Here is a 24,649-nt window from a genome sequence, read left to right as displayed (position 1 = left end):
TTGCCCTAAATTTCCCACTGTTTGTAGTTTGCAATTTTGTACCTACCTTTTTTGGTGAGGAAAAAGAAAAAGAAATCTCTCTGCCTCATTTTGTCACTTTGCAGCTAAGACCCTGCTTTCGTTTTCTCTTTCCAGCATAGCTAGGGGGAAAAAAACTTGCTCCAGGAATTTACCTCTTTGCAGCTAGCTCTTTGAAGCCCCTCCGCAAGAATTTAAAGTTTTTTTCCCTCTAGCCATCAGCTGGGACTCTGGAGGCAGCAATAGATTGGGAGTGGGCGGAGTAAGCGAACGGCGACCGGGCGATCCAACAGAGGCAGAGGGTGAGGGTGAGTGAAGGCGTGGGGGGGGGGCCCAGAGAGGGCTTTGGCGACCCCTGTGAAATGGCCGTTTGACCCCCAAAGGGGTCGCGACCCCCAGGTTGAGAACCACTGTCTTAGATGAAGGAGGGAATCTCAAATCAAATGATACCTTGAGAGAGCAAGGAATAATTTTAGATTGGTGGACCTACTTACAAATAAAATCTAGATACCAGAAAGACAAAGAACAATACGGATTAGAATTTGCAACTAATGGGTTGGATAAAGTCCTGATGGGAACAGGCAAAAAGATTTTGGCTAAATTGTATAATTATTTACTAGATGATGATAAGGCTGAGGATATAACAAAGAATCAAATAAACGCATGGGAGAAAAATATTGGTCGAGATATAAATTTTAGTGAATGGGAGGAGGCATGGAATAAGAACCTTAAATTGACTAGAGCGGCAACATACAAGGAAAACCATTACAAGATGCTCCATAGATGGTATCTAGCCCCGGCCAGGCTAACAAAGATATATCCTAATATACACCCTAATTGTTGGAAATGTGGCTATGGTCAAGGCACCTTCTTTCACATGTGGTGGACATGCCTGGAAGCGAAAGGATATTGGAGTAAGATCAGGAGATGGTTACACGAAATAATTGGGGAAGATACTGAATTAACACCGGAAATATTTCTCCTGGGAGTAGTAAAGAAGCCATACGGAAAGGAAAAGATCCACTTAATGACCCATATAATTACAGCTGCCAGACTGGCGTATGCACAGTATTGGAAAAAGAAAACCCAACCACCAGAAGAGCTTATAATTAGGAAAATATTGGAGTGCACAGAGATGACTAAACTAACCCATGAATTAAATGATGATGAGAAGTCAGATTATTATATTGAGTGGGAAAGGTGGTATAAGTGGATGCATGATAAAATGAAAGAAAGAGTAAAAGGTGTGCTAAACAAAGGTAAAAAGTAATTTGAAATATCACCACAAATATTTTTTTGTTTATAGTAAAAACACTGCACATTTGATGTTAATTGAAAATGTCAATATACTTATGTTTTTTTAAAAAACTCAATAAAGTTTTTTTCAAAAAAAAAAAAAAGAGGAAGTCCGTTTCAAGCCTTCCTTGCCTTGATGTTTTTCTCTCCTTGACCCCCCTGCCTGCAAGCTCCTCCGGTCAAGAGGGGCTATCAGAGCCCCTGTGAAACTGAGCTTCTTAGCAGGACCAGAGCAGCAGTTCTCAGGCGCAGCACGGAAGCAGCTTTGGCCTAATGGAAGCTGGGCTCTGGACTGTGAAGTGGCAACACACAAGCTGTCAAAAAGAAGAACACCTGGATAACAGGCCTGCACAGAAGAAGGAAATCCTGACCAATCCTGACCTCCCAATGGTTAATATATGAGACAGGGCCCTTGGATCTCCTATTCTCCATTCCAAATAGCCTCGTTTATTTTTTATTTATATCCCACCCTTAGGCTTTAATGCCTAAGGCGGAACTCGAACTCACTGTCTCTTGGTTTCTGCCTGGTGCCTTCAGCCTACACCAAGCTGCTTAGCAATTCCCCAGCAGTTTGGGTCTGCATTAAATTAGTGCAAGTTTAGGCATCAGTCAAGATCCTGAGATCTGCAGGAACCACTACATTTTCAACAATCTTATAAAGCTTCAAAAGTGTTTGTTTAGCATCCCTCTCAGTTAAAGCCCAGGCAAGATCAGAAAGGGGCATATTTTAATTACAGCACCAATGCTAATGTGCTCAGCGCATTGTGAGCAGAAAATTCATCATTTAAAATTCCTAATGTAGAGGGTGCTTAGACAAAAACAAATGGGATATCCTGTTAGGAAATGATTATTACCTAACTTGTTGGGTTGGCAATATATAAACCATGAATATAGCTTTAAGACTGCTGTATTGCTGTATTGCATCATACTGTGTCCTGATTGGTTAGCTCTGTAGCCAATGTCCTTAAAAGGGAGCTAGAAACCTGGTTTGTTTCTCTTTGCTTCTTTTTTGCTGATATCTTTGCTGTTTTGCTGTGTGCTTTTTGCTGTGTTTGCAACTGTTTATCGTGTATGACTACAACGACTGGTAAGAAGACTTTGTTACTGGATTATCCCTGGACTATTGTATAACCATCTACTGCTTTATATGTGAATGACCTGGACTGTTTACTGGACTGTGCCTTATTACTATTTCCTGAAAGTAAACACAACTCAGTGTATCTGTGTGTTGGCTGTGTTATTTCATAACTACTCTCAATCGCTTTCATGTGCATACCCTTGTTACTCAAGAGTTGCTCTGTGAATTCCTCAACATATCCGGTTTATACTATTAATGTTCAGATTAGATAACCAGTTTAATTAATTTACCTGTGGTGCATTGGATGGCCTCAGATGACGGTGTCTGAAGAAATCAAAGGCAACTCAAGATCTTCAGGGCAAATTAAGGCCATGATAACAGATTCAGTGAGATTTGTGAGGCAGAGATTCTATGTATGATAAAGGGCATCAAGTAGACATTTTTCATGACCTCCCCCCCTTGGGCGGTCTGAAATGCTTTCTGCATCGAGCAACAGGTTGCACCACATGACACAGAGGGTCTTCCAATTCTGCAAACAGGTTGCATGGTGGTGATGGGAAAGGGTAAGTTTGGGGCAAGTTCAGGAACAAAGCCAAGAAGAGTTGCAAGATGGCAGGGACCTTAATGGAGCAATGTGCATTTCAATCCCCTGTCCTGCTGCTCCTTACTTTGGGTTACTTCAGAGCCTATATTTAAGTAAAATAATAGTTTTTGAAAAATTCATACTCATTGCCAAGATAGAGGAGATCTCTGCCTGGAGTCCTACTCCACTGGACTTTCACTTTTCAAAGCATGTCTGGTTTTTGGAACTTGTACCAGTGATGCAGAGCAACACATTTATTTCATGGAAGGCCTCTGGTCTTTTGTTCCAAGGAAATAACCATGGTGGGCAGTGGCGACTCTTCAAAGTTACAATGATCGGAGGCTAAAACATATGAAGAACGGTTGCAGGAATTGGAGATGTCTAGTCTAATGGAAAGAAGGATGAGGAGAGACACGATAACAGTCTTCCAGTATCTGAGGGGCTGCCACCTCAGAAGAAGAGGGGGTCAGTCTATTCTCCAAAGCAGCTGGGGGCAAGACAAGAAACAATGGATGGAAGCCAGTCAACGAGAGAAGCAACCTAGAACTAAGGAGAAATTTCCTGACAATGAGAACAATTAATCAGTGGAATGACTTCCCTCCAGAAGTTGTGGGTGCTCCAACACTGGAGGCATTTAAAAAGAGGCTAGAGAGCCATTTGTCTGGAATTATAGCGTTTTCTGCTTGAGCAGGGGGTTGGACTAGAAGACCTCGATGGTCCCTTTCAACTCTGTTAATCTGTTATTCAGTCACTGATGCCTCCTCTTCTTTGCATCAGATGAATGCTGGCCAGTTAAATTCTCCCCTGGATAAACAGAGGTGTTTCTCTTCCTAGGAATGTCAGCCATGAAACCTGACAAAACTGTAGCTGTTCCTTCCTTTGACGAAAGCGAAGGACGACCCGGCTAGGAAAAAATGTATACAGGAAGTGCCAACCATAACTGATGGAAAGCCAGCAAGTGAGGAAGAGACTGCAGGGGAGCATGGAGGACGGAGCTGAAAGGCCAAGGACAGGAAGGGGAGGACTGTAAGCCATAGTCTCTGTGTGTGCGTGTGTGCGCGCACGTGCGCTTTAATCATACTGTAATTCCTATCATATTGATGATGATGCTAAAAAGTTAAGCAAAAACTTCATTTTGCATTGCAAAGGACTATTGAAAAAACATATAATCCAATGCCATCTTGCAGACAAAAGCCAGTTAGCAGGAAGAGGGAAGAGGCCAACAGGGCTCTTTCCTAACATTCTAGCAGCCTTTGGATTTTGGAAGACGGACTCATCTGATTTGGAAGGGGGAATGCTGAGGGGTCAAACATTCAGTTCAAGAAAAAGCCCAATTATCTTAAATCGAATAAGGTATCCTTTAAGACAGTGGTCCCCAACCTTTTTATCGCCGCGGCCCGCTGAGCGCGTGCAGGGGTGGGGGCACGGCCCAGGAGCTTTTGCGCACGGCCCATTGCGCACGGCCCAGGAGCCTTTGCGCTGCAGTGTTCATGTCCCCTGGCCGCTGCGCGGCCCGGTGCCAGGTACTCCACGGCCCGGCACCGGTCCGCGGACTGGGGGTTGGGGACCACTGCTTTAAGATATGCCCTAAATGGCAGAGAATTGGCTTGCCTCAAGCCAAGAATGTCTGCATAGAAGTAGTGGGTTCCACTTACCTTCGCTACCGGTTCGGAACGGTGAGCGTGTGGCGCTTCTGCGCATGCGCACAGCGTCCATGATGACGTCCAGGCGGGTGGGCAGAGCCTCCCGCCGCCGCCACTACCAGTTCGCCTGAACCAGGGCAAACCAGTTAAAACCCACCACTGCTGCATAGTTTGTGGAAGCAGCTTCTCCCAAGCCAAGCTGGCCTGGCTGAATCCCAGAAAGAGACCGAGGCTGCACCCACCCGGGAATTCCTGGGCCCAGAAGATTCAGGGTTGTTTTCCATGGACTGGTAGCTTTTTGGGGGGGGGGAATATTAATCACAGGGGTTATTATTTATTGTATGGCACATTGACATCACGTTTTGATCAAAACATAGGAGATAAAGATAAAAAGTATTATGTTTAGATTACAGATATAATTTTTTGCTCCACTTGTCACAGCAAAGTCTCTATTTTGGCACTTTGCCGCTATATCTTGGATAGCTTGTTTTTCAGCCCCACAGTCACAATTTGGGGAAGGTATTTTGTCCCGCTTACAGAAGGCATCAGCACATCTACCATGACCAGAGTGGATTTGGAAATGACCATTTGTATCCATGCCATTCCTTAAGTCCCCTGGATGGTGCTAAAGGACAGTCCCTTCAAGACGAAACCTCTGAACACTCAAATAGACGGCAGTGAGTCAACCCCAGTGATCTCCTGGCTATGACACATCATGCCAAATTACACAGAGATCCTTCATGAAAGAATCCCTTGGGACAGACTGAATTCATGGCTGCCCTACACAAGTACAGAAGCCCCTAAATTTAAAGGACAGCAGGTATGCCAGGGAAACAGCTGGTTGAGCTACCCATGGATGGGACAGCCTCAGATATGGGTCTGAACAACTGGAAAATATGCCAATGGCAGCAGTAACTGCCAGCCCTGGATGCTGTTCCTTGCCAGGAAAACATAAGGAAATTTACAGACACTTGTCTGGTTGCCTAAAGTGAACAAAAATCTCCTGCCACAGAAGGGTTTGCAAACAAAAGGAAGTGCTCAAGTGTTTCTTCAAAGTGGCACATAGGACATTCAGATACACATTTGGGTGTGTAGGAAGTTAACACCCACCCCTCTCCAACGAAAATGAAATATTTTAGGAAATATTAAAAAGGCAGAATATTATATTTTCCTTTCCTAGGAGAGGGGTGGGTGCTAACTTCCCACAATTTTGTCCTGGTTTGGATCTTGAGTGAGGGCTAATCCTATCATGTCCTGAGGACCATGCCTTTTGTATTGTAGATAAGCTGGCCCAGCCTTTGTCTTAGAGATAGATTGGCTGAGGCTCTGAATTTGTCTTTAGAAACATGTTTCTCCTTTAGGGAAAATATAATATTCTGCCTTTTTAATATTTCCTAGAATATTTCATTTTCCTAGGAAAGGGGTGGGTGCTAACAGGTAGAATATTAAGAAGGTTCACAATCTTGCTCAATTTACCTGTATCTGAAGGTAGGCTAAATATCAAATGGAGATATATGGCTAATTTTTTATTACTTTTTCACTGGTGTTGCTGAATTAAAATATCATAATTCTAGAATGCAATTTTTGTATCTTAGTGGCAGTTTTATATTATAATTTCATAACTAATTTTCTCAATAGATTGCTTTAAGCACTTAAATAAACTGCAAAAGGGTTTTTTTTTTTCAAACTGCAAAACTGTTAAAAAGGTTCTTGGGGACATGTTTAATTCATGTCACAGATGAGCCAAAATATCAGTCAGGCTTTTGAGGATGGAGCAGGAAGTGGGGGACGCTTTAGCAAATTAAGGAAATCAATCCAAATTATGTTGCTGAATCTCAGGATTTAGGAGTTTATCACACAAGAAATTTTCCTTCTGCAATGGAATCTTTGAAACCTGTTGAAACCTGTCATTTTTATGAGGGTGGCCCTCAAATAAATCAAATATCTTTGGTTGAAATTTTTATTTAATTTAAAAGCCACCTAATCTCAGGAGTGAACAAACCTGAAACAACTTAAAAGTTTGATCTATTTTAAGTGATGGGGCACTCGGCACCAGTTCATTTTTGGAAATGTAGAGGTTTCTCTTCTACTTCAAGCAAAGCAAGCAAGTCAATTGCTTTAGAAAGTCCAGCTGCTTCTGTCTTGCACAGCAATCGAGATTCAAGGGGTGGGAGGTGTGGATGAGGAGGAAGGAGGCCGAAGAAAGGGAAGATTGTGAGATCCTCATAGAGATGTTCAGCCAAACTATGGGATCATTAGCTGGACTCAAGAGTTGGTTGTATAATTGCTCCCAATAAATATGTGTCAATGGCTCCACATCAAACTAGAAAGAAGTGTCAAGGGACACACAGCAGAGCACTGAGGTGTTAGTTATAAATGAGTTAGAGAAAGGCTTGGAAAATGTGATTATTGAAATTAAGGAAGATATAAAAAAGAATGATAGAAAACACCTTATCAAGGTTTAGGACAATCTCAACAAGTGAGAAATACCATTATAAATTGCCCATAGTATTATTGGAAGAAGACGAGGAAAACAGAAGGAACAGTGGATCCAAGACAGACCATGTAAGCTGGTTGATGAAAGAAAAGTTATAAAATGAAAACAAAACCAGCCAAAGATGTAGATGAAATGGGGAAAAAATCGAACCGGAAATATGGGGAAGAGAAGTTGCCAAAAAGAGAAGGAAGAATGGTTGGAATGGAAAGGCATTGACATGCAAGAAGCAGCTAATCAGAATGATTCCAAAACTTTTATTATATAGTTAAGAACTGACTGGAATGAAGAATGGCTCCAGGGTACCAATACAATAGAAATAGAGATACGGAGAAGACTAGACTAAATGAACAGAACAGAACAGAACAGGAGCATTGGAATTGGAGGTTTTCTAGTCCAACCTGCTGCTTAAGCAGGAGACCCTATGCCAGTGGTGGGTTTCAAAATTTTTTACTACCTGTTCTGTGGGTGTGGCTTGATGGTTGTGGCATGGCTTGGTGGGCGTGGCAGGGGAAGGATACTGTAAAATCTCCAATCCCACCCCACTTGGAGTGCATGTGTTTTAACGTTTTTAAAGTTTTTAATGTTTTTTTTTAACATTTTTATGGGATTGTTCGCATTGTTTAATTCTTTGTTGTAAGCCGCCCAGAGTCCCTTGGGAGTTGGGCAGCATAGAAATGCGACAAAATAAATAAATAAATAAATAAATAAAATACTCCAGGGGAAGATTACTGCAAAATCCCCATTTCCTCCCGATCAGCTGGGACTCAGGGGGCAGAGAATAGATGGGGGTGGAGCCAGTCAGAATTTTCACTACTGGTTCTCCAAACTACTCAAAATTTCCGCTACCGGTTTCCCCGAACTGGTCAGAACCTGCTGAAACCCACCTCTGCCCTATGCCTATACCATTTCAGACAAATGTTTGTCCAGTCTCTTTTGAATCAATTTACTTAATCAATTAAATTTAATTGACCAATTTAATCAATGAAGAATAACAATGGGAAGCTTCTGGTCACCCAAGATGAGCAGAATAAAAAATGGATTTGAACAATTATTATTATTATTATTACTATTATTATTACTATTATTATTACTATTATTATTATTATTATTATTATTATTATTATTTAATCTTTAGTGAGATTCACAGCCTTTGAGGCTGGTTAATAGCTCAGCAGCTCGAGTCCTAACCAAGGACCTAGGAACTGTTAAGGTATCGTCGGAAGATGTAAGCTGTTCCGAGTAAGGTGGTTTTTTGTAGAGTCAAAATGTTCAAATCCGGCAAATTTAGAATTTCTAAATAGCGGGGTAGCCCTTTGGATATTGCTCCAAGGGCTCCAATTACAATCGGGACAACACACGATTTCTTTTTCCACCGTCGCTCAACTTCAATTTGCAAGTCCCGGTACTTTGTGATTTTTTTCTTGCTGCTTATCTTCAATTCGTGCATCACCAGGTATTGCAATGTCAATGAACCATACTTTTTTCTTTTCAACTCTTGTTATGTCAGGTGTGTTGTGGACCAAGTGCCTGTCAGTCTGAATCCTAAAGTCCCACAAGATCTTGAGTTTCTCATTCTCTAAAACTTTCTCAACCTGATGTTCCCAGTGGTTTTTGCTGTACTCAAATCCAAACTTCATTATTATTATTATTATTATTATTATTATTATTATTATTATTATTATTATTATTATTTGTTCAACTTATATGCCGCCTTTCTCCGAAGACTCAAGGCGGCTTACAATGCATTTAAAAATATATATATAAAAACATTAAAAATTAAAACATTAAAAACAATTAAAACTCATTCACACCATTCATGGCCAGATCTCGCCAGATCGCAACAGCGAGATCAACGGCCCCAGGCCTGCTGGAAAAGCCACGTCTTCACCGCTTTTCGGAAGGCCAATAGGGTGGGGGATGGTCTGGACCTCAGGGGGTAACTGGTTCCAGAGGGCTGGGGCAGCCACAGAGAAGGCCCTTCCCCGCGGGCCCACCAGCCAGCATTGTTTAGCTGATGGGACCCTGAGGAGACCAACTCTGTGGGATCTTACCAGTCGCTGGGAACTATGCGGCAGAAGGCGGTCTCGAAGATAACCTGGCCCTGAGCCATGTAGGGCTTTAAAGGTAATAACCAACACCTTGAATTGTGACCGGAGACCAATAGGGAGCCAGTGCAGTTCGCGGAGAATTAGTGTAATGTGGGTGTACCTAGGTGCACCCACGACAGCTCTCGCGGCTGCGTTCTGGACCAACTGTAGTCTCCAAACACTTTTCAAGGGTAGCCCCGTGTAGAGCGCGTTTCTGGGAAATTCTTAACCAGCCAAACCCGCCCACTATGTACAATTTTAATGAAGAGTGGGCCTAATAAGAGCTTCAGGTGAATACTGTGAAATTATAACTGAAGAAATAAAGATGACAATTAGAAGCTTTAAAAACAACAGCTGGCTCAGATGAGATCTTAAAATGTGGCAAATGGGCTGAGATGAAAAAGCTGACAACATTGTTTAATAAATGTTAGCAAAATGGTGTAGTTCCAGAGGCCTGCAAAGAGGGACTATTGGTAAAATCCACAAGAAAGATACCAACTCAGAGTGCATCACCTGGCATCACCCTCCTCTCAGTGCCTGAAAAGACCCTTTGCCTAATTCTCCTTAGGTGGCTGCAAAGTGCCCTGTACCAACATCTGAGAGAACAAGCCAGATTTCGCTGCAGAAGGTCCTGCTGTGAACAAATCTTCACCTTACGAAATATCACAGAACAGTGCATTAAATATCAACATCTGCTGGCCATCACCTTCATTGATTTCAAGAAACCATTTGGCAATGTCCACCAGGAATCTCTCTGGCAGATCGGTGTACCAACGGTCTTCATTACTATCTTTAAGGACTTATACCTACGATCAAGCTTCTGCGTTAAGACAAAAAATGATCTCACGAATATGTTTGAAATTACTACCAGAGTTACACAAGGCTGTATTCTGTCACCGCTCCTCTTCCTTGTGGCCTTCATTATGCGAAATACATCGCGCATTGGGAAAGGCTTTCGTTATTCTGACCAAGACTGCCTTGGTGACCTGGATTTTGCAGATGATATTGTGCTACTTGAGAAAGATAAGACAAAACTACAAGTAACGACTGCTTTAGATGAAGAAACCAAAATTGGCCTCAGGATAAGTGCCGAGAAATAGAAGATCATGTATCTGAGCTCCACTGCACAGATATACAGTAGGGAATTACACTCGGATCACAGCGACTTGAGGACGTAGGAAGGTTTACCTATTTGGGTAGTGTAATTGCACAAAATGCAGAGAAGGACATTAAGTACCGCATTGGAAAAGCAAAAGCTTTTTTCCAGAGGATGAATAAATTTTGGCCCTCATCATCTATATCACTGGAACTTGACTTCGTTTGCTCACTTCCATAGTGATCCAAATAGCCAGCGAGACTTACAAGGTGTCAGCAAGTATTAACAAGAGACTCAACGTCTTCCAACAAAAATGCCTTCACTGAATCCTAAAGATTTGCTATTTTGACCATGTTACTGTATTATTAGTGTTCCAAAAGTGTTTCTCCTGCAAATTACATAACATTGTTGAATGCAGAAGACTCCAACATGCAGGTCATGTTTTCTGCATGGAGAAGAATCAAATCCTTAAGAAGGCAATGAGAGGGATCTCTCCCATGCCAAATGACCAAGAGGACACCCTCAAACTACACGGTGAAGAGTGTTCATGGAAGACTTAAAGCCTCTAAACATCACATGGGAAGATGCTGAAGTACTCATCCAAGACCAAAAATGCTGGCGATCCCTTGCTGCCTAATGTGCTACATAGCATGGGAGGATCTAATGCTAAAAAATGCAACAACCAAGAAGAAAGGACAGAAGCCAGCAATGTGAATTTCAACGGGATATGCAGAATCTTATAGAAAGATATCAAAGACATCAGTACAGAATACAGGAGACCATGCTGGGTAGCAGTGCATGGAACATGGATTTAGGTTTCTTGATGGATCAAATCTGAACATGAGCCAGGGGTGTAAGACGGCTGTATAAAAGGCAATGGCAATGCTAGAAAGAAGTTTTGTGTCAAAATCAAGAAAAGTCTTTGTTCCTCTCTATTATGCATTGGTTATACAAATATAGCTAGAACACAATGTCTACTTCTGACCAACTGGAGCAGTGGTGGGTTGCTACCGGTTCGATCCGAATCTTGCGAATCGGTAGTAACAGTGTCGGGAGGCTCTGCCCAGCCGCCCAGCTGTCATCACGGAAGCGCTGCGCGAGAGAGAAGCAAGCACGTGCGCTCCCATTGTGAACTGCTAGCAAAGATAAGTGGAACCCACCCGTGAACTGGAGCATGTCCTGGACCTGTCCTAGAAGAAAAATGTTATGAGAAGTGGTTAGAGGTCTGTAGTAGATATAATTGGTGACTTGTATGTATTTCATGTAGAAGGTGGAACTGTTCAGAGGCTGCGACAAATCTGAACTTTTTAGAACATAGAATAAGGATAGAAGGGACCTTGGAGGTCTTCTAGTCCAACCCCCTGCTCAAGGGGCAAGTCGATTCTCTCTCCTCTGTGACAGACCCTCAAGTACTGGAAATTAGTAATCATGCCTCCCCCGCCCAATCCTTTTCTTCAATAGGCTAAACATACCTAGCTCCCATAGAAGAGAATATTTATAGCTCAGGGTTAACCGTGGGGTCCTTAGTGCTCTCTGAACTTGGTGGTTTTCTTGCAGATGTTTCATTACCAAATTAAGTAACATCGTCAGTGTATATCTAGCAAAAGTTCATCATACTATTTAGCCTGCAGACCTGTTACCAATTTGTTGCTCTTCTCTGCACATTCTTCAGGGCCTCGGCATCTTTTCTATATTGTGGTGATCAAAACTGGATGAAATATTCCAAGTGTGACCTCACTAGCGCAATATAGGGTAGTACCACCAATTTTTGTGATCCTGATGTTATCCTCTGTTGATGCAGCCCAGGACTGTATTGGCTTTTCAGCAGCTGCAGCATACTGATGGCTCATACTTAAGTGGGGATCCACTAGGACACTAAGATCCCTCCCACAGATGCTACTGTTCAGCCAGGTACCACCTATTCTGCATCTATACATAATGGACTTAACTTACAAGAAAGTAGATTTCAAATGGATGTTGAGAAGAATTGCATAATGGTAAGAGGTGCCTTGGAAAGTAGTACTGGACTCTTCATTACAGGTGTTCCAATAGAGGCTGGATGGCTGCTATGCAGGGGTGAAATGCTCCCGGTTCGGACCGGCTCAGGTGAGTAGGTAGCGATGGCGGCGAGCAGTTCGGAGAACCGGTAGCAAAAATCCCTGCCCCCGCCCCCTATGCCCAGCTGAGCCCCGCGATCATCAGAGCCTTTTTTTCCTTTTAAATGGCTCTGACCAGCCAAGCTCTGACATCCCAGCTGAGTTGCCTGCTAATCAGGATCACCAGAGCCATGTAAAAGAAAAAAAGTTTCTTTTTTTCTCCCCCTCCCAGCCTCCAGCTTGCTTAACTTAGCTGCTGATCGCATGACGATCGCAATCCATGCATCAGCAAGCAACTGAATCTCCCTGCCTGCAATCAAGCTCATCGGTGAGCAGCTCTTTCTGCCTGCCTGCCTGCCTGCCTAGACTTATGGACTTCAACTCCCAGCAAAGCTGGCTGAGGAATTCTGGGAGTTGAAGTCCAAAAGTCTTAAAGTTGCCAAAGTTGGAGACCCCTGTTCTATTGGGTAAGTTTTTTTCCCCTTTAGGAGCTTTAAAAAAAATAGTTAATTGGGGTTTTTTTAGTTGTTCTTTTTTTAGACCTAGCCATTTAAAGTTTAGGAAGTTTTAAATTTAGCTGGTTTTATATAAAAATAAAAAATAAATAAAAAAAAATAATATTTGTGCAGCTTTCTGAGATTTAGTGTGTTTCTGTAGTGTTTCACTCTAACTACACAAACACACAAAATCTCACAAAGCTGTATGTGGAATTTTGTGTGTGTAAAGTGTGAAAGTTTGTTTTTTGGGCTTTTTGTGGCTGTGTGAGGTTCCTGCTTGTTGCAGGGGCCATTTTGGGTCTAGCACAGCTGCTTTTACATTGAGTGAGCCAGTAGTGTTGTGTTGTTTTGTAGGTTAAAAAAGGGCAAAGAAGTGACATTGACTTGGCCATGCCCACCCAGTCACCTTACCACCAAGCCCCGCCCACTAATTAAGCCACGCCCACAGAACCGGTAGCAAAAAAATTTAGATTTCACCTCTGCTGCTATGGATGCTATAGTGGATTTCTACACTGAGCAAAGGGTTGGACTAGATAATCTCAAGAAGCCTTCCAGCCTTTACATTCTGTGATTCCAGAAATACACCTTACCCAGAACCCAATTCTGCTAGCATCGTTGATGGAACTATGTTCCCGAGCCCATCCTGATTTGTCTCTAGTTCTTAGATCACTGTTACTTTCTTTGGTGAAATCTACAAACTTTTCAAAACAGAACCACAGCTCTTTTGCTTAAAAACAACTATGATTTTATGACCTTTTTTCCACATTTATTAACTGAATCACTACAGGTAGTCCTTGAATTACGATCACAATTGAGCCCAAAATTTCTGTTGCTAAGTGAGACATTTGTTAAGTGAGTTTTGCCCCATTTTACGACCTTTCTTGCCACAGCTGTTGAGTGAATCTGGATTCCCCATTTTTACTTGTCAGAAGGTTGAAAAATCACATGATCCCTGCACATTGCAACCGTCATAAATATGAGTCAGTTGCCAAGCATCTGAATTTTGATCACATGACCATGGGGATGCTATAATGGTTGTAACTGTGAAAAATGGTCATGCCACTTTTTCCAGTGATGTTGTAACTTCGAACTGTCACTAAGTGAACTGCTGCAAATTGAGGACTACCTGTAGTTGTTAAGTGGCTCATGTGGTCATTAAGCAAATCCAGCTTCCCCCATTAACTTTGCTTATTGGAAACCAGCTTGGGAAGACTTCAAATGGCGATCGTATGATCCTGGGATTGTTCAAACATCATAAATACCTGCTGGTTGCCAAGCACCCAAATTTTCATCCTGTGGGGGTGGGGATGCTGTGCCAATCGTAAGAGTGAGGACCGGTTGGAAGTCACTTTCTGCAGTGCCACTGTAGCTTCAGATGATTGCTAAAGGAGTGGTTGCAAGTCAAGGACTACCTGTAGCAATATTATTAGAGCCATTTTTACATAGAAGAAAGAAGTCAATCTTGTGCTGGAGCCCATCCTTGCAGAAATTCTCTCTACCAGAATGTTACCTGCTTCAGCACAAACCCAAAAGCTCAGAAGACTAAACCTCTCTTCCCGGTGACCGACACAGATTGGATTCCGAGCTTGTTTGGTTTGGCCTCCAGAGGTTGTGGGGGGCTTATTGGAGGCTTTTTAAAAAGAGACTGGAGAACCTTTTGTCTGAGATGGACTAGGCTGGTCTCCTGCTTGAGCAGCAGGTTGGACTGGAAGACTTCCAAAGTCCCTTCTATTATTCTGTATTCCTGGCCTCTCCTACCCAAAAAATGAAGAGGAAGCAAATTCGATGGAAGGAAAGGCCGCATTTGGAGGGAAGAAATAGCCAAGGGCCATGTCATCATACCAGAATGGCTTCGCTGAGGACCTGGACATTGCTGTTCTCAAGCAGAGGAAATTCTGAGGGAAATTCCAGCTTGTGAAACTGCTAAATTTGGCTTCCTTCGTCTCTTGAGCTCAGTCAGCATCCACATCATGGAAGCTCATCCACTGCAGGTTGGATGACTCGGTTATCCTTGCATCTTGTGGCTGAGAACAGCATCCTTAAGAATCTAATAAAGTCCCCAGCAAAATCCTTGTTGACAAGGTAATAAACTTCGTACTGCATGTAGTACTAATGCAAAGTTTAGCAACAGCAAGCAAACACTCCCATATGACACAGAGAAAGCTTGAGGGCCTGCAGAAACCCTTTGGGTGAAGTGAGGCTCTGGGCTGCTCAGCATGTTTATTGCAGGCCTCGAAAACACACAGAGGGGCTGCTTACCCAATTTGCAGCTGCCGCAGCTCTGGAAAAGACGGTCAGCTTTACAGAAGAAGAGTGGGCAGACTGGTGCCAACCTTCACCACGTATTGGTGAATTTTGCTGATTTTAACTTGATTTGGGAGCTCAGTCAGTTGCCCAGAAAAAAAAGGCAAAAACCCAATCAAGCTGATAGAAGCATTTCGAGGGGAGCAATCTTATTTATTTCTCTTCTGATAAGTGGGCATTCGGGAAATGGTCACAGCCATTTTGGGAGTTCAGCCATTAATAAGCCCAGCCCGTGGCAGTCATTTTGTGAGAGTGCCCACAAAATAGAAGGTAGCAGCGAGTGCTGTTCAGAAATGGGCAATCAGATTCAGGAGATGGGTGGGGTGGGGAGTTAAAATGAGGGCTGCTCGCTTTATATCTTAACAGCTGCCAAGAGAATCTTTCTGGATTTGATCAGCCTCAACTTGCAGCTGTGTCTGAGTGGCCAGTTCCTCTCTGGGGCTGCAGGAACCCCCTAGACTGCACCCTCTTTATAGGTGCAGCCTGAGCAGGGCAATAGTGTGAACAGGTTTATCAAACCTATTTTGTTGGTATCTACTGACCCTCTCAAAGTACAGAGAGATGAACAAGAACCCTAAAGGCTGAAAAGGTGATCTTTAAACATTAGAGCCCCTGGCTACAAACATGTTGCTGTTCTTACACACAACACAGAAGCCTTCAACAATGTCACTCTGTTACTGTCACAGATAATTTTCTTTCCTTTCATGACCATACATTATTTCTCCCTCTCCCCTGTCCATAAACACATCTATTTTCTAGAAGATAATCCATACCTGAAAAAGGCCAAAACATTTAAATAGGCCACGGAAAGGTCAAATGAAGTATTTCTCAATCTTGGCAACTTTAAGCTATGTGAACTTCAACTCCCAGAATTCCCCAGCCAGCAATCTGAGGTAGGAAATGCTAGTTGGGGAAATGCTAGTTGGGGAATTCTGGGAATTGAAGTTCACACATCTTAAAGTCACTAAGCATGAGAAACACTGGTCTAGTGACTGCATGCATTCAAATGCTACTCTTGGCTAATTTTAATCTGGTTTATCATATTGCTCAGACCCATCCCAATTTAGTGCATTCATGATATTGTGCAGGTCCAGAAAATGGGTTAATTAAGGAAATGAGTTTCCTTGTGAATGTGGCCAGTGGTCTGAGGAAGCGGAGAATATACAATACTCTGTGTATGCTCAGGTGACAGCCTCCTCTGGATTATCCTTCAGTCTGAATTAACACATCCAAAACAGGTTATGAAGGAAAACCTGTCTTCAAAAGTACTGTATGCTTCATGACAGTGTTTCCCCCTTGATTTAAAACATTAAACCAAGGTTTACAGGTTTCCAACAACAACAACCACCGGTCTTTTTCCAATATAGATTTTTCCAATATAGATTTTTAATCCTTTTCTTTTTAATTATCTTACTGGTAGTATTTCGGATAATTGCCTGTAGTATATTAATGACATTACCTAAATGCCCACCGCCTTCCTCACCCAAGCAGACGGCGAGGGAATCACTCCTGCCCTTCAAAAGATGCAGCAGAAGCGCAGCCGCTTTGGGGGCCTCGGCAGGAAAGCCCACCTAAGGCGGGGAGGGGACCGCAGAAGAAGCGGCCTCGCAAAGGGAGGGGCCGGGGGCTCCCACCGCCGCCGCCGAAGTGGGGCAGGAGGGCAGCTCTTCCCCGGCGGACCCCGTCAAAGCCCCGAGCCCGCTCCCCTGAAGGCGGCCGCTGCCCTCCTTTCCCCTCCGCCCGGCGGGAGGCTCGCCCGCTTCCCCGCCGCTGAGCCGGCAGCCCCGAGACGGGAGGAGCCCCCTCGGCGGAGAGGTTGCCGGCCGAGATGCCGCAATCGGCGCCTCCGTCACGTCTGGCTTCGGGGATGGCGACCGGCAGGGCCGGGCAGGGCGGGCTGGCACGGCGGGGACCGGGGGGGGGGGCGCGTCTCCGGCGGACTCTGCTTGTTGCTCCCAAGGCAAAGCGGGGGGAGGAGGGGGAGGGGAGGGGGACCTCCGGGGGAGAATCGGAGCGCTGGAAGAGGCTGGCCGGCTCTCCCCTTCTCCCACCACCCACCTGTTCGGCTCCCGCTTGGCGCGCCCCAAGGACCGGGCTGGCTGCGGATGATGGGCCGAGGGGGATGCCTCAGGGCCCCCGTGCCAAGGAAGGCGGGAGGAGCCAAGCGGCCCCCGCGCTGAGGCGTCACTCCCTTTCCCGGGGGCAGCAAAGGGCATCGGGGGCGGAGGAAGGGGGGCTCTTACCCCGGCGATGACCCTGAGGAGGGTCTGGGGCCGCTTGGCGAATTCCGCGGGCTCCACCGCCGCGCCCGCCCGCCCGGCTCCGAAGGAAGCGCCCTCCATCGTCCCGCCGCCGCCGCCGCCTCGAGCTGCGAAGGCAAAGAGAGGAGGGGGCGGCGGCGGGCGGGGACGGGCGAGCTGGCGCCACCACCTGCCCGCCCGCCAGCCGCGCAGCCCGCGATCCTGCCGGCGCTGCCCTGGCCGCTCCGCAGTGTCCCGCCCCCACCGCCAGCCGAGCTCGCCCGCCCCGTCTCTGCCTGTGGAGGCTTCCCACCATCCGCACCGAGCTAAACCAGAGCCTCGAGACCGGGCGAGGCGGAGGAAAACGGCTTTTCATCGGCCCCACCAAGCTCAGACGCCACCAGCTTTGGCCAGCCTCGTGCCCGCCCCAGTTCGACTATCCCAGCCCATCAGCTTCAGTGAGTTATGAGCTTTGTAGTCCAGCTTACCTTGGCCAGGGCTGCCGACCCCTATTGGGTTCCTGTACTCCACACGTGAAACCCTCTGGGTTTGCCAAGTTACCTTGGCTTGCAAATTCTAGTAGTGCCAATGAGCTAGCAAACTGCTTACTTAGCCTGTTGCTTTGATAATGGGTCGTGTTCTTTCCTGAAAAGGCTTCATGTAGTTGGCCCAACATCTCCCTTGCATCAGGGCCACTCAGACTCACCCATAGCTGGTGTTCAGAACCCATGCTGAACCCATGTTGGGCATATCTATGTCCGCACCTTATGCAAAGTGTTAGTATTTTGAGTAGATAGATATAATCCACTTGTAGTGCAATACAAACTGTGTATTTTGATCACAGTGACAACCCTGTGAGGTAGGCTGAGTTAAGAGAGATGAGTTGCCCAGGGAGCTTCTGCAGCTGAGGCAGAACTGGAAGCCACGACCCCCTGCTCCTAATCCAACCCCACCTCCCCTAGATCCTCATAGCACATCTTTGCCTGTCCAGGCATGTGGAGGATCAGTCCTGGGTCCTTCAGATTTTTAACCTACTTGGAGGTGACACATTTCTGGAAAGCAAAGGCTGGTGAATGGCTGTGCAAACCAAAGAGCCTTGGCAGTACAGTGGTCTAAGGCACCCTGTTATTAAGCTGGATATTAAGACCAGCTGCCTGCAATTTCTGCTGGTTCGAATCTCTCCAAGGCTCAAGGTTGACTCAGCCTTCCATCCTTTCTAAGGTAGGTAAATTGAGGACCCAGTTTGTGGGGGCAATAAGCTGACTTTGTATAAAATATACAAAAGGATGAAGGCTATTGCTGAGCACATTGTAAGCCGCCCTGAATCTCCGGAGAAGGGCGGCATATAAATCAATTAAAAAAAAACAAACTCCGTGAACTGGCTTTATTTAGTCCACCACTATTAAGCAAACCATGGCATAGCACAATGTTGAAAGACATTTGTTTTAACATCTGTTTCTAGAACATGCCAAGGACCTTCTTCACCCATAGAAAGGCCCAGGAGTCTGAACAAATCACAAAGACATGACTGTGTCCTCAAATTGTGTAATTTGCATCAGCTGCATCCAAGCTGTATAATAAGAGACAGATAAAGCTGGTTTGGTTGCTAGATATACATCTTGCTTTTCTCTAAGGCCTCAGGTGGCATCCCTGTAGGGTCTCCTCCTGTTTTAACCAACAACCCTAACCCTAATCCTAACTCTTAAGAGGGGGGATGTTTGGCCCAAATGGGTTACATGAACGGAGGCCTTAAATCTGGTCTTTGCCAGTTCCTTCCTCATCACATTAGAACTCTGCAGTTTTCTTGGCAGTAATTTGCATGTCTCGTCCTGGATGCATTTTGACTTGCCCACAGCCCAGAGACTGCCTCGTGGTCTGCCATCCAAGTATGAAACCCAGCTAGTCCTGTTTAGCCTCCAAGCCCTGGCAAGGCCTACTGAGCATTACCACCTTTGGACTGGGAAGCCCTTGCCTGACAAGATGCAAAAGCCTTCGGGCTTCTGCTTTAATGCAATGGAGGAAGCCCCTCACCTCTCCAGATCATAGGTCCCCCCCAGCAAACTGCTCTTGCTACTCCATCGCTGTCCTGACATTAAACCTATACTGGCCTTCCTGTAACTCCCATTACTGTTTGTCTGGTCCTTTGGCACAAGTGTTCTCTTTGCAACTCTCAGGTCTCATCTTTAATGCTCTTTAAGCACTTCCCAGTTTTTCTAAAGCCTTTTTAGCTGGCCATTAGCTTTCTTCTGACTGGGCCGAGCCATTGGTTTCTAGCTTGCATTTTGCTTGCAGAGTGGGCAGCCCAAAAGGTTAAGATGATGTAATTTTTGTTTTGTTTTCTAATTTCTGCAGCTTCTCTAAGATCTCTCAGAATAATAGATGCTGGCCTGAGGAGTGGAAGGAAAGCCATGGAGGAAGAGAAGAGAAGGAAAGGGAAGCACCAGAGAAAAAATAGGCAATAGTATTTCAGCAGAAAATGCTTAGCTTTATTCACCACAATATTTAGTTGTATAAGGAGAGAAGATAAAGAAAATTCCATCCTACAAACCTGCCATTATGTCTCTTCCCAATGAAAGAGTGGCTGTTGCTACATATTATGGTCCTAAGGAGGGTTGTGTTTTTTTTTAAAAAAGCTGGATGAAAATGGATAGAAAAAATCTACAAAGGTGGACAAACGTTCTTCAGCCTCTATGACAATAGAGATAGGAGCAAGATAGTCTTGGATTTAGGATTTGCCCTTTGTTTACTTTGCTGCCTAATTAATTTGTATCACGTGCAGGGTGCTGCTGCACAAATCCAGAAATAATCCTGTTGCCATTTTTCCCAACGGGCTTGCAGTCTGCAGTTGTAGAGCAAAATGAAGGGGGAAGGAAGAACAGAATTCAAGGTTATGTGTGAGCAGTGAGGATAGGGAGAAAAGGGCAAGGTGGAAAGTTTGCCTCAAAGGAACAGATGTTGGCTCATTAGCTTAAATTAATAGCTTTATGAATCCGATCCATAAAGGCTCTGATTTGACTTCCAGCTGCCATGGATTAACACAGAGATGCCACAGCCTCAGCTTTCCTACCTCAGTCTCCCAAATGGACTGGTAATAATCTGCTCTGCAGGGTTGTTGGGATGCTCTCCACCTCTGTATAGGAAGCATCACTGATAATTATCTGAATCAATATTTAATATTTATGAGCTACAATCTGCTGTTCACACAGCACTGGAAGCGGCTGATAATACAGCTTTCAAGTACCAAACTGCAAACACAGTGAAAGGATGACACATCTCAAATATAACAATCTGTTTATTTTTAATCCTATTAAAAGCAGTGCAGTTATTAAAGACAACATGAATCAGTCCACAGGAAAAACTTCAAAGGGGAGCCAGGATTTGCAGATGCAAAATCATCAGTGAGGGAGCCTGAAGAGGAAGGATATTTTTAAAAGCAGAGGCCAGGTGATAAATCCACCAATGGCAAGAGAGGCATAATTTACAGGCATTTACAAGAGAGGCAGGCGAATTAGGGAAAACTCCGTCGTTTCTGGCTCCAGATGTCATTAGATGTCTTGTTGCTCCTGCCGGCTATCTTAGTCAGTTGGAGTCAGCAAACCACCGGAAAGCATTTGCACTCACACGGTGCCATGCGCTTCCATCGGCCGTCCTGTATGGCAAGTATAAAAGGATACCATTCACGGAAAGACTCTGTCCCTGCGGCGCAGGAGAGGTGGAGAGTGTGGGTCACTTGCTCCTTAGATGTTCCTTTTATACGGAGATTAGAAAAAAACATATTCTGCCAATAACTGCTAGGTATCCTGGCCGTTCTGACACTACCTATCTTCAGTGGCTGCTGAAGGATGAACCGTCCATAACTACAGCACAGGTGGCCAGATTCTGCGCAGCAGCACTGGGGATTCGTCGCAAATACATGTCTTCTCCACCATAACAATGTTATATAACAATTGTGGCAAACCCTTCGCACTGCTTAGTCCTTTCCCTTTTAGCGTTGAATCTGCAATGGGCCACACAGTTTAGGGATTGCAACTATCGTATAGTCAGACCAGTGGTAGGTTTCAAAATTTTTTACTAGCGGTTCTGTGGGCGTGGCTTTGAGGGCGTGGCATAGCTTGGTGGGCATGGTAGGGGAAGGATACTGTAAAATCTCCATTCCCTCCCCACTCCAAGGGAAGGATACTGCAAAATCCCCATTCCCTCCCGATCAGCTGGGACTTGGGAGGCAGAGAATAGATGGGGGCTATTTACATAACTACCTGTTATGTAAATAGGTTTGCTAGGCGGGAAGTTTAAACTAACTGACCCTCAGCTGATTGGCTGACCACCACAGCTGCTAGGTATATAAAGGGAGCTGTTTCCCTAGGTCAGTTGCTGGGTTCTCACCATACAATAAAGAGCTGTTGTCACTCACGGCCTGGCTTGCTGCGTCCTCATTCACCCAACTTAACACTACCGGTTCTCCGAACTACTCAGAATTTCTGCTACCAGTTCTCCAGAACTAGTCAGAATCTGCTGAAACCCACCTCTGAGTCAGACCATGTATAATTTGGCATTGGGTTTTATTATAGATTTTAGTTGTTATTTATTATTTTATACTATAATTTTTAAGTATATATATATATATATATACACAGTGCTTTTATTTGTTCTGGTCTCTGGTCTAAGACTGTAATAATAAATTGTTGTTGTTGTTGCATAGTTTACAGGCTTTGTGTCTCCCCAGCCCCAAGTTGCCTATTTAGGCAGAAGAGGGAGACCCCTCAAAGCAAGCAGCAATGATAGCTATATTACTTTCTTTTCTCAGTGCTGTCTTCCAAAATACAATTGTTGCCTTTATTTCTAGTATGCCTTTCCTTCGGCAGCTCAAGTGGACAAACATTTCCCTTTCCCTTCTTTATTTCCATAAGACCTCTCTGCAAGGTAGGGGAGAAAGAGACAGAGACAGAGAGAAAGAGAGACAGAGATAGACAGAAAGAGAAAGAAAGAGAGAGAGAAACAGCGACAGAGATGGAGACACAGAAAGAGAGAGACAGACACAGACACAGAAAGAGACAGAGAGACAGACACAGAGAGGGAGGGAGAGACACACAGAGAGGGAGAGAGACAGACAGACAGATACACACACACACACACACACACACAGAATCCCTATCAGTCAATAGGCAGCTTGGTTGGAACAGATTCCATCCTGCAATGATACCTCTAACACCATCAGATACCCACAACTGCCTATCCCAGGTCCTTGGGAAGGACTATTTGCGTGGATAAAAATGCCAAATGCAGTCTGAACATCTAGCTGGCTGTGCACTAACCCATCATAAACCCTGCAAATATTAAACCCATTAACTCAGCACATAAAGATCTGCAGTAGATTAGTTGTTCCTGGAATGTATGATGGCCTACCTAACGGGGTTGTTGTTAATTACTCTGGCAAGATGCATATGACCTTTTTTGAATAGTGATAAAAATTCCTTATCACCATCCCTTTCCCTGATGGCTAAGAACTAATAAAGACATTTTACAACCCCAGCTTGCAGTCAGGCTGTGGTGCACATTAGCAACCTGAGTGAGCAAATGGAGGGAGTAGTTACTGTGGATGTCACGCAATATACCAGGAGGATTTTTACATCAAAGGTGCAGCCATGTTCTCCCCACCCAACTCATCTAAAGTCACAACGATGATTTTCATTCCATAGATACTGATGCCATGACAACTATGACGTCACTCCTCTGCTCAGGAAAACACTCGCATACCCCTCCTCCTCCTAGAGTAATGGTCCAGCAGGATCCAATCGGGTTCCCCCCTCCAGCCATCTTGACTTTCCTTGTGCCTCAGTTTATCCTCTTCCAAGAAAAGCATCAGACCTCTTGACTCCAGATTAGAGCCTGCCTGCCTGCCTGCCTTTGCGGAGAAAGGAAACCACTGAAAGGGGGAATTTCCTCCCCCTTCATTAGCCCCTTGAGAATCTGCCTCCTTTTATAAGAGGCGAAGAGAGCTTGAAAATCAACACCTTCACAATTCGTGGTGATGTTTTCTTCCTCCTTTTCAGTTACGGATGAGTCACTGACTTGTATCTATTACTGACTTCCACTCACTTTTTAAAGGTTACTTTAAAAAACATTTTAGAAGGCGAAAGAGATTGAAGGGCCCTCACTTGACAAGAAGGGGGGCTGGAGCCTCTGAGTGAAATCAGGGGGCTTGTCCTTAACATTTTTTGGAGGGGTCTGCTAATGTTTGAAGGAGTTTTTTAAAAGTAAGCCTATTTTAGAGATCCCATAAGGACAACACACTAATGGCATTTCAGCAATTGCATTTAAAGAAAAGGGTTCCCCCCTGCCCCCCCCAAAAGGAGACCCTTAGGAATAGTATATGACCGGGTGGCTCTCCTCTTCCCTAAAGGGGAGTTATTCATCTGGAGCTCAACTGGCTTTAAACAACAAGAATCAATCTCTGAGCTTGTGAATTGGTATCTAAACGTTTTATTACCAGGCTAGGTAACATCTTCAGTGGAATTTAAGGAATGGTGAACGCCAACACTGACATTCCCTAAGCTTGGAGAATGAACCGACACCCTCATTCTGCACTCGAGCTACAGATATTTGCCACTATCACAAACATGAATTAAATATTACTGAATGGGTAAAATAAATTGGGCTTCTCCGATTCAGCCACCTTCCGTGCAGCCTGAGACTGCTCTTCTCAAAAGAGGGGAAACCAAATACGTTTCTTTCTATCTGAAATGAGACCCATTAAATGTGAACATTTATGAGAAGAATCTATAAATAGTTAAGGTGAAAATTGTGGATGTTTTGAAGAGAGTGCCTTTATGGAAGAGAAAAGGCTGGAAAAACTGGCAAAGGAAAATATTATACAAAGGGCTGTTGATTAATCCGTTGCAGGATTACAAGATCTGATTGTAGCTGAATAAAAGACTTTTTCTGTTTGATAAATGCAGTAGGAGAACCTGGTTTATTTATCTGAGAAATGTATGTGGTTACCAGTCTCAATCTAGTGACTGGATAACACAATGTAAATCAAAACACTGGCTTGCTGCTACCGCATGTGAAGCACCACTGATAATTGTTTATAAACTGCACACTCTGCTGTTTGCAGTGAAGTGAACAGCACCACATTAACTTGTTAGTTTGATCATGGCTTACAGGAGAAATCACAGTGGGATAGGTTTGTATAAATACTGAGCCATAAACCATGT

The 24,649-nt window shown here is 44.5% G+C and overlaps 1 protein-coding gene across 2 annotated transcripts in view; it reads right to left on the bottom strand.

The window, feature by feature from the left end:
* The window catches only part of SYNGR3 (synaptogyrin 3), a 34,809-nt gene extending 17,114 nt beyond the window's left edge, over positions 1 to 17,695 (bottom strand). Inside the window, exon 1 of one of the 2 annotated variants that reach the window (XM_034420664.3) lies at positions 17,439 to 17,695. In XM_034420664.3, the coding sequence (XP_034276555.1) occupies positions 17,439 to 17,537 (99 nt within the window). In that variant the 5' untranslated portion in view covers positions 17,538 to 17,695. The remainder of the gene's footprint in view (positions 1 to 17,438) is intronic. The other variant, XM_087878807.1, reaches the window with a different exon arrangement.
* Between the last annotated feature and the right edge of the window lie 6,954 nt (positions 17,696 to 24,649).

The sequence above is a fragment of the Pantherophis guttatus genome, chromosome 14, assembly GCF_059756535.1.
Source record: "Pantherophis guttatus breed Tessera chromosome 14, ASM5975653v1, whole genome shotgun sequence".
Taxonomy (NCBI): Eukaryota; Metazoa; Chordata; class Lepidosauria; order Squamata; family Colubridae; genus Pantherophis; species Pantherophis guttatus.
Note: the sequence above shows the minus strand (reverse complement) of the source record. Positions and strands in the feature narration are given on the sequence as shown.